This window comes from Phyllobates terribilis, unplaced genomic scaffold (genome assembly GCF_046119375.1).
Source record: "Phyllobates terribilis strain yellow unplaced genomic scaffold, ASM4611937v1 Scaffold_5__5_contigs__length_657084704, whole genome shotgun sequence".
Classification (NCBI taxonomy): domain Eukaryota; kingdom Metazoa; phylum Chordata; class Amphibia; order Anura; family Dendrobatidae; genus Phyllobates; species Phyllobates terribilis.
This window is the reverse complement of record NW_027362765.1, coordinates 379367987-379378385: the sequence shown is the minus strand read 5'-3', so window position 1 is coordinate 379378385 and position 10399 is coordinate 379367987. Positions and strand designations below refer to the sequence as shown.

Here is a 10399-nt window from a genome sequence, read left to right as displayed (position 1 = left end):
CCTCCTATACCCTGGCTGGCACAGTACGGGGCAGGGCCTCCTATACCCTGGCTGGCACAGTACGGGGCAGGGCCTCCTATACCCTGGCTGGCACAGTACGTGGCTGGGCCTCCTCTCTCTAGTAGCAGTAGGGGGGCACCTGACAGACGCTGAGGGTCCTGCAGTCACGCTCCCCGTCATCTGTCCCTCTGTTACTTCCCCACCCAATGTTGTGTCCTTTAAGGGCGTGCCCGCTTCCTTGTCACTGAGGTGAAAGACCAGATGAAGGAACAGAACACGTTCTCCTTTTATTAATACAGTTGTACAATTATTATTAAACATTGTGAAACAAAAACAAAAGAAAAACAAAACAAAAAAAAAAAAAAAAAAAGAGAAGTTATACTACAACCCCCATCAGGCAGAGCGAATTGGCCTTCATTGCACCCACCCAGGATCAGTAACTCTGCAGAGCGTCGTCGCGCCCCGCTGTAGAGGAATGTGAATCCACCGACAAACCCACGAGAATAATAATACAAGATGGCCGCCCCTTCATGTTGTAAAAGCCGGAGAGTACCTTGCCCCCCCCAATCCCACCCCCACCCAGATGTAAAAATCATGTCCGTCCTGCTCTCCCATCTCTTCTACCACCATCACAGAACTCGCAGCGAGACTACAACTCCCAGCATAGACAGGAGCAGTAGTTCCGTCATTAAAGAGCCGGCGGCTTGCAGGATGATGGTCTATACTGAAAAGTCTACATCTACAGAAATTAAATATGAAGTCCACCTCCCCACCCCTCCCCCGACCCTTCACAGGCCCCGAATCCCTCTACGCCACCCCCATGTAACGAGACTCCATCTACCCCTGCGTAGCCCCCCCGACAGCAGCCATCGCCGTCTCCCCATTGTAGCTCCCATTAGTATGGAACAGATTATGGACTTTCCAGAGGAGGGGGGGAAAAAAAAAAAAAAAAGTGCAGACGTGAGGGGAAAATTAAAAATTAGGGAGCAAGTGGGCGAGGGGGACTGGACAGAGGTATCAGGAGATGATGCAGCGGTGAGCGGAGGGAGTGGTCCCTTTGGGAATATTCGGAATCTTGTCTTATCCGTGCAGACGTTCCCTGCAACGAGAGAGGAGAAGCGGGTGAGGGGCCCAGGAGCAGCGCCACCACAGGCGAAACAAAGCATTACAGGCCGTTCATCAATAGCAACAAGTATGGACATGGTGCAAATCATCTACCCTCGGCAAACAAGCTTTTGCTAAACTACAGCTCCCAGCATTCCTTGACAGCCACCAGCTGCTAGTGCATGCTGGTAGTTATAGTTTCACAAAAGTGGGTGTGATCACTGATCTCGTTCACCTCGTTATAGGCGCTTGTCCCATTCACTTGGCACCACAAAGCCTTTTCGACAGCTAGGAGGGGTGATAACATGCAATTTATTTCAGTCTATAGTGAAAAACAGCAAAAAAAACCAAAACCCTGTTTTATCAGCGTCTTTAGACACAGTGGGCATTTTTCATAACATCACATCCACTTTGCTTGGAAAAGAGCGAAACAACAACAACAAAAAAAAAGCAGCGTTTATGCTATGTGAGAACATGGCTTTACAGGTCCTGGCAGGTTTAAGGCCATGAGGACAGAATGGGATCCGACCTCGTAAGAAAAGCTGTGCAGTCCATTAGCAGGATGCTGTGTGCAGCAGCTCTCGGTGTGACTGGAGTGAGATCCGATGTGAAGTGCGTGTGCGGTTGCTCGGCATTACACGTAGAGGACGGGCCGGCTCCGTACACCCCGGGGACGGTATTCGGCAGCTCCTCGCGGCATGCACCGTGCCACTCTGGACTTTAAAAATTCAGTGAATTGCTTACAGTGAAGTCTCCAGGGCGCTGCCAGGACCGCGGAGCTAAAAGAATGGCATGCATAAAACATGGAGGGCACGACGGACCTAGAAATTAGCTGACGAACCAATGCTATGGGGCGAGTAAGCACCCATCGCCTGCACAGGGTGGAGGGGGGCAGCGGTCCTTCTGGAGGCCACTCTGCTCCACCCATGTGGGAAGCGTTGAGGTTTGGGTGCAGTAGATAACGTAAGTGACAAAATCTTAATTAGATCATAACTTTGCAGTTTCCATCAGAAATCACAGGCAGATCTGCGACTTTACTGCTCAGCGGGAAGATTTCCTGATTACACAAAATCTAAAATAATAAAAAAAAAAAAAAAATCCCAAAACATAGAGCGCCACCTGCTGGTAAGTACGAGGCACTGCAAAATAAAGCTACAACGTCTTATCTGACGGGGTATTGCATGCACATTGAGGACACACGGCGGGGGCTTCTGGATCTGCACCACGCCGCTGCGGACCAGTCCAATCCATGTGAATGGGGTTTTATCTGGATTGGCACTGAATCAGAGAAAAGCCAAATGGGCTGCAAGGCTTAAATGGGCAATAATCCCTTATTCTGCAGATCTATGGGGGTCTCAATTATCAGGCATCGGTTAGAAGACTTGAAAAAAAAAATAAATGGCTGCCTTCTCCCAGAAGCAGCGCCACCCCGCCCACAGGTCGTATCTGTAATTGCAGCCCAGCTTTGTTGAAGTGAATAAGGCTCAGCCGCAATACCACATACAACCTCTAGACAGGTGTGGTGCTGTTTTTCTTTTTGGGAAGGAGGCATATTTTTTCTAATCAACACAACCCCTTTAAGTGCTCTGGTCCATAACTGCACCCGGTTCTTCTTACAGCAGGTTCTGTGCAATGCGTTGGGTTCATTACAGCAGGCGGGGAGTGTAATGGTGACGTGCGCTCACCTATCACCAGTCGTATCTGCGAGACGGCCTAATTGTGCTGTCTTCAGGTCCCTGGATGGCGAGCTGCTCCTCGGGGCCGCCTCTCCTTCTGTATGCCAGCCCCCTCTGGTTCCTATAGCGGGACGTCCCCCTCTGCCACTCGTCATCAAACTCAGCAGCATCAACTGTAACGGAGGATAAAGAAAAGATGTTATATTAGAAATGTGGGGACAGATGGCGGCATAAAGAGCCTCGTCTGCTTCCCTACTGGGTCGTCTGTATGTTGTAGTGGATCGTTTCCATGCTTATTGCAGCTCTGCTGATTGTCTGCAGCGGTACTTATCTTAGCCCAGATATTACATGGGGGGGGGGGGGGGGTCTGAGAGCCCTAGATGCAGGTGTAATGCACAGGAGAGGCCACAGACTGCACAGCGCAGCAGCAAGCACCTCACAGGCGGTAAGCAAAAACCACCCTGCTGCAGGGAGGAGGCAGAGCGCGGGAGGAGGCAGAGCGCGGGAGGACGCAATAGTCTCCCCAGTGTTAGGGCTGATAACTGCAGAACATGGCGGGTGGGGGATGCTCGTTTACCGATCTCCAGTATTACTTTGTTCAGAAAGGATTAAAGAGAATATTGATGACGACACGGCCTCCTTTATATTTTTAGGATTTGTTTTCCCTTAAAGAAAAAGCTCTTTAAAAAAAGTGTTTGTATTGATGGTCTTTCAAGAGGATGGGTTATCAATATCAGATTGCTCGTGGGCCTGAATGCTAGAAGTCTGCGATGACTGAGGAGCCCTCGGGGCTCTGGTGAGCGCTGAAACCACCTGGCACAGCTGCGTACGGTTGGTAGCGCTCCGCAGCCCAATCAACCACCTGATAGGTATAGGGGGAGCGAAGAGTCAGACCCCCACCAATCTGATACCGACAGACTCTCCTACGGAGAAGCCAGGAAAACACCCGGTGAAGTAAATGGATAGAGCAGACAAGTCTGTATTATGCGTCTCTCTGGATGTTGTACAACTACAACTCCCAGCAAAAGGGTATAGGTAGCTGCAGAACAGAGACCACAGATACAGAGCTCGCTCTACTTTGATGAACTGTCCAACCGGATATATTGATAGAGATATACACGCATACATATACACACACAGAGTCTGAAGGAAATGAAGAGAAAATGCGGATCAGTCACCAGATTTGACAGTACAGACTGCATAGATTAAATTAATCTCTTGGACCTGAAAAAGGCCGGTGTACTTACTGTAACAATCTATATTAGATTATACAGCCAATCTCAATCTCCGCCCATCTAGACTTGTCCCCTCTTCCTGCTGCAATTGAAATTGCCAATTGCTCAGTACAAGCTGAATCCGCCATCAGGCCGGGGCGGGCGGAGGCCAAAGAGCCGCCAGTCAGGCCGGGGCGGGCGGAGGCCAAAGAGCCGCCAGTCAGGCCGGGGCGGGCGGAGGCCAAAGAGCCGCCAGTCAGGCCGGGGCGGGCGGAGGCCAAAGAGCCGCCAGTCAGGCCGGGGCGGGCGGAGGCCAAAGAGCCGCCAGTCAGGCCGGGGCGGGCGGAGGCCAAAGAGCCGCCAGTCAGGCCGGGGCGGAGGGAGGCCAAAGAGCCGCCAGTCAGGCCGGGGCGGGCGGAGGCCAAAGAGCCGCCAGTCAGGCCGGGGCGGGCGGAGACGGAATAAACTTGGATTCCTGAACTCTCACATTTTCACTGGACTGATAACATGCTTCAAAGTGAGTATACCAGTGTCTTCAGGTCCAAGACCTATGTAATAATATATGAAGTTTATATTGTGATCTCTGGGGCCAGATGCGCTGTATAACTATCTAATAAAGGCTTCTCTGCTCACGCTCATCAAGGTTGATGAACTCTTGTCTCTCCTCTCGGTCTCCGGTGCGGCGGTTGTGTGAACGCTGCATGATGTGTGATCGTTCTCCAATGTGATGTCCGATGCTCATCTGTTCCATGCCGCTGTCTGAATCCCGCATGGTGCGCCGCGTCTCACGGATCTGGAGAAAAAGAACTCTGATAATATCCGACAAGTGTGGTCCTCGTGCCCCCCCCAAGCGACAGACCTCGAAGAGATGGATACGAGATCGATCGATAGAAGATCAATACGAGAGGACGACATTGACAGACAGATACGAGATCAATAGATAAAATCCTGCTCACCCCTCCAGGTGCAGTGCGTGTCTGCGATGTCTCCTGATACACATTGGGGGCACCGCTTACTCCCCCCATATTGGAGTAGGAGATGACTGTGGAAGACGAGAAGGTCTGACAGTTTGAGGCGTTCGTCATTTGATCCTAAAGAAAAGAAAACAGGTGAGAAAAAGGAGTAAATGGAGGGGTGAAAGGAGCAGAAATATCATGGCAGACATTACAGCCACGTGTATATATGTATACTCACCATGCCGCCCATGAGGTCATTCATCATAGAGAACATGTCGATGAATCCACCGCCCTGAACAGAAAAGTGCACAATACAGTGGATCAGTCACTGGGTCTCACTCAAAACCCCCACAAAAAAACGTGGCAGTGGGAGACCACCCATGACCGGGAACCAAACTGGACAATCCCTTTAACACGTTCCTGCCCCTGCGATGTAATAGTGTGTGATGGGGAGTGTACAGGGGCTGCTCTTCGCTATGACTTGTGGGTGGCAGATGAATTATCTCCGACACCATCCATAGTGATGGCGGCATCTAAGTGGCTATATAAAGGGTGGCGGCACATTGGTGCCCTGAACACAAGACTGCGGGATGCTGACTTCATTATTGCAGCCAGGGGCCCGACGTAACAGCCCTGGGGGTATCTATGGACAGGGGACTAATAAGCCGGATGCACGACACAATACAAGAGAGCCTCACTGTATGATAGAAGCCATCAATCAAGTCCCCGACAAGAGCAAAGCAAAAAGATCAATCAAGTTTACAGAAAAAAGCTTTAATTTGAAGGGAAGGATGCGGTATCGGCCGTACACCCAACCGCCGGACAATGCAATTAGGACATTATCTTTTCAGCAAGGTGAACACCGGACAATGCAATTATGCTGTCCTTGTCGCCTCTTCGCCACAGAGTAAAAAACCATCAGAAAGTCACAGGCCCCAATATATTATCAATGAAAACTACAAGTTGTCCCAAACAATCCTTCATACAGCTCCATCGACGGAAAGATATTAAAATAAAGGGGTTGTCCACTATAGGAGACTTATTCCTCTCTTAAATGAATGTATTTGGGATTAAAAAAAATAAAAAACACATTTGTGCAATTGGGATTCATTAAAACCTCAACATCTGATGTCTTGTGGTTATATTTCAGAGATCTTTCCTTTACTCCCTATATCCGATCACTCACTCAAAAGCCATCTCCAGAATCCGCCCTTTTCTCACCTTTGAAACGGCAAAAACTCTTCCCGTCACTGTTCTTTAATCTCGTTTGAACTACTGCAACACTCTGATCCTCCTCCTTCCTTTTATTCACCTCTCCCCTCTCCAATCCATCCTGACTGCAGCAGCCAGGGTCTTATTTCTAGCCAGCAGCTACACCAAAGCCTCCACGCCGTGCCAGTCATTGCACTGGCTGTCCATCTGCTATAGAATCCAATATAAACTTATGACTCACCCACAAAGAACTCCACAGTGCTGCACCACCCTACGACTCCTCCTCATCTCTGTACCACCCTACCCATCCTCTGCACAGTGCTGCACCACCCTACGACTCCTCCTCATCTCTGTACCACCCTACCCATCCTCTGCACAGTGCTGCACCACCCTACGACTCCTCCTCATCTCTGTACCACCCTACCCATCCTCTGCACAGTGCTGCACCACCCTACGACTCCTCCTCATCTCTGTACCACCCTACCCGTCCTCTGCACAGTGCTGCACCACCCTACGACTCCTCCTCATCTCGGTCTACCACCCTACCCGTCCTCTGCACAGTGCTGCACCACCCTACATCTCCTTCTCACCTCTGTACCACCCTACCCGTCCTCTGCACAGTGCTGCACCACCCTACATCTCCTTCTCACCTCTGTACCACCCTACCCATCCTCTGCACAGTGCTGCACCACCCTACGACTCCTTCTCACCTCTGTACCACCCTACCCGTCCTCTGCACAGTGCTGCATCGCCCTACGTCTCCTTCTCACCTCTGTACCACCCTACCCGTCCTCTGCACAGGGCTGCACCGCCCTACGTCTCCTTCTCACCTCTGTATCACCCTACCCGTCCTCTGCACAGTGCTGCACCACCCTACGTCTCCTCATCTCTGTACCACCCTACCCGTCCTCTGCACAGTGCTGCATCGCCCTACGTCTCCTTCTCACCTCTGTACCACCCTACCCGTCCTCTGCACAGTGCTGCACCACCCTACGTCTCCTTCTCACCTCTGTACCACCCTACCCGTCCTCTGCACAGTGCTGCACCACCCTACGTCTCCTCATCTCTGTACCACCCTACCCATCCTCTGCACAGTGCTGCATCGCCCTACGTCTCCTTCTCACCTCTGTACCACCCTACCCGTCCTCTGCACAGTGCTGCATCGCCCTACGTCTCCTTCTCACCTCTGTACCACCCTACCCGTCCTCTGCACAGTGCTGCACCGCCCTACGTCTCCTTCTCACCTCTGTACCACCCTACCCGTCCTCTGCACAGTGCTGCACCACCCTACGTCTCCTCATCTCTGTACCACCCTACCCGTCCTCTGCACAGTGCTGCATCGCCCTACGTCTCCTTCTCACCTCTGTACCACCCTACCCGTCCTCTGCACAGTGCTGCACCACCCTACGTCTCCTCATCTCTGTACCACCCTACCCGTCCTCTGCACAGTGCTGCATCGCCCTACGTCTCCTTCTCACCTCTGTACCACCCTACCCGTCCTCTGCACAGTGCTGCATCGCCCTACGTCTCCTTCTCACCTCTGTACCACCCTACCCGTCCTCTGCACAGTGCTGCATCGCCCTACGTCTCCTTCTCACCTCTGTACCACCCTACCCGTCCTCTGCACAGTGCTGCATCGCCCTACGTCTCCTTCTCACCTCTGTACCACCCTACCCGTCCTCTGCACAGTGCTGCATCGCCCTACGTCTCCTTCTCACCTCTGTACCACCCTACCCGTCCTCTGCACAGGGCTGCACCACCCTACGTCTCCTTCTCACCTCTGTACCACCCTACCCGTCCTCTGCACAGTGCTGCACCACCCTACGTCTCCTTCTCACCTCTGTACCACCCTACCTGTACCGCCCTACATCTCCTTATCTTTACAACCTGCCAGTCCTCTCGACAGTCATGCACCACCATACAACTCCTCTCCTTTGTCTACCACCTGTCCTCTCTACAGTGCTGCACAGCCCTACATCTCTTCCTCATCTGTCCACCACCCTAACAGTCCCCTCCACAGTGCTTCACTGCCCTAAATCTCCTCCTCATCTTCAGTTGAAACCAGCAGTTTCCATACACTATATAAAAAGACACATATGCATATAGAACGCCGACATATTCTGCAGCACTGTACAATTCAGAGGAGACGTGCTCACAAGCTTAAATCTGTATAGAAGTAGGGGAGACAAAAAAGATAGAAAGTGATTGTCGTGTACGGTCCGGACATCGGTATAATAAGGGTAAGCGGAGCCACGTGAAGCGGTCGTCATCTGTATATGTAAGTATCCAGACGCTGAGTGCATGGGGGGTGTGGGAACAGATGATAGGACCAGATTCTGAGGAAAAATGTAGAAAGGGAGGACTGAGCACACAGACTGGTGAGGGGAAGATATGCATTTTCAGAGAACTCACAAAACTGTGGATACTGGGAACTAACCAAATTCTCTCTGTCTCTCTTCTGGCATTTAGCAAATATTAAAAATTATGGTAATCCTAACTGACCTAAAACAGGAAAGGTTTATTCTGATTTCATGTCAGAGAGAAAAACATGCATATGTATCTTTTTATATAGTGTATGTAAACTTCTGGTTTCAACTGTATCTATCACCCTACCCATCCTCTCCACAGTGCTGCACCGCCCTACATCTCCTCCTCATCTAACATCCTACCCATCCTCTCCACAGTGCTGCACCGCCCTACATCTCCTCCTCATCTAACATCCTACTAGTTCTATCCACAGTGCTGCACCGCCCTACATCTCCTCCTCATCTAACATCCTACTAGTTCTATCCACAGTGCTGCACCGCCCTACATCTCCTGCTCATCTAACATCCTACTAGTTCTATCCACAGTGCTGCACCGCCCTACATCTCCTCCTCATCTAACATCCTACTAGTTCTATCCACAGTGCTGCACCGCCCTACATCTCCTCCTCATCTAACATCCTACTAGTTCTATCCACAGTGCTGCACCGCCCTACATCTCCTCCTCATCTAACATCCTACTAGTTCTATCCACAGTGCTGCACCGCCCTACATCTCCTCCTCATCTAACATCCTACTAGTGCTATCCACAGTGCTGCACCGCCCTACATCTCCTCCTCATCTAACATCCTACTAGTGCTATCCACAGTGCTGCACCGCCCTACATCTCCTCCTCATCTAACATCCTACTAGTGCTATCCACAGTGCTGCACCGCCCTACAGCTCCTCCTCATCAAACATCCTACTAGTGCTATCCACAGTGCTGCACCACCCTACATCTCCTCCTCATCTAACATCCTACTAGTGCTATCCACAGTGCTGCACCGCCCTACATCTCCTCCTCATCTAACATCCTACTAGTGCTATCCACAGTGCTGCACCGCCCTACAGCTCCTCCTCATCTAACATCCTACTAGTTCTATCCACAGTGCTGCACCGCCCTACAGCTCCTCCTCATCTAACATCCTACTAGTTCTATCCATAGTGCTGCACCGCCCTACATCTCCTCCTCATCTAACATCCTACTAGTTCTATCCACAGTGCTGCACCGCCCTACATCTCCTCCTCATCTAACATCCTACTAGTGCTATCCATAGTGCTGCACCGCCCTACATCTCCTCCTCATCTAACATCCTACTAGTGCTATCCACAGTGCTGCACCGCCCTACATCTCCTCCTCATCTAACATCCTACCCATCCTCTCCACAGTGCTGCACCGCCCTACATCTCCTCCTCATCTAACATCCTACTAGTGCTATCCACAGTGCTGCACCGCCCTACATCTCCTCCTCATCTAACATCCTACTAGTTCTATCCACAGTGCTGCACCGCCCTACATCTCCTCCTCATCTAACATCCTACTAGTGCTATCCACAGTGCTGCACCGCCCTACATCTCCTCCTCATCTAACATCCTACTAGTGCTATCCACAGTGCTGCACCGCCCTACAGCTCCTCCTCATCAAACATCCTACTAGTGCTATCCACAGTGCTGCACCACCCTACATCTCCTCCTCATCTAACATCCTACTAGTGCTATCCACAGTGCTGCACCGCCCTACATCTCCTCCTCATCTAACATCCTACTAGTGCTATCCACAGTGCTGCACCGCCCTACAGCTCCTCCTCATCTAACATCCTACTAGTTCTATCCACAGTGCTGCACCGCCCTACAGCTCCTCCTCATCTAACATCCTACTAGTTCTATCCATAGTGCTGCACCGCCCTACATCTCCTCCTCATCTAACATCCTAC

At 51.2% G+C, this 10399-nt stretch overlaps 1 protein-coding gene across 1 annotated transcript in view; it reads right to left on the bottom strand.

The window, feature by feature from the left end:
- Window positions 1-262: 262 nt before the first annotated feature.
- Window positions 263-10399, bottom strand: part of MLF2 (myeloid leukemia factor 2) — a 32278-nt gene continuing 22141 nt past the window's right edge. The window contains exons 5-9 of the mRNA XM_073684866.1: window positions 5189-5242; window positions 4951-5085; window positions 4628-4787; window positions 2790-2953; window positions 263-1099 (exon numbers count right to left, since the gene is read on the bottom strand). Coding sequence (XP_073540967.1) covers window positions 2793-2953; window positions 4628-4787; window positions 4951-5085; window positions 5189-5242 — 510 coding nt within the window. The 3' untranslated portion in view covers window positions 263-1099; window positions 2790-2792. The remainder of the gene's footprint in view (window positions 1100-2789; window positions 2954-4627; window positions 4788-4950; window positions 5086-5188; window positions 5243-10399) is intronic.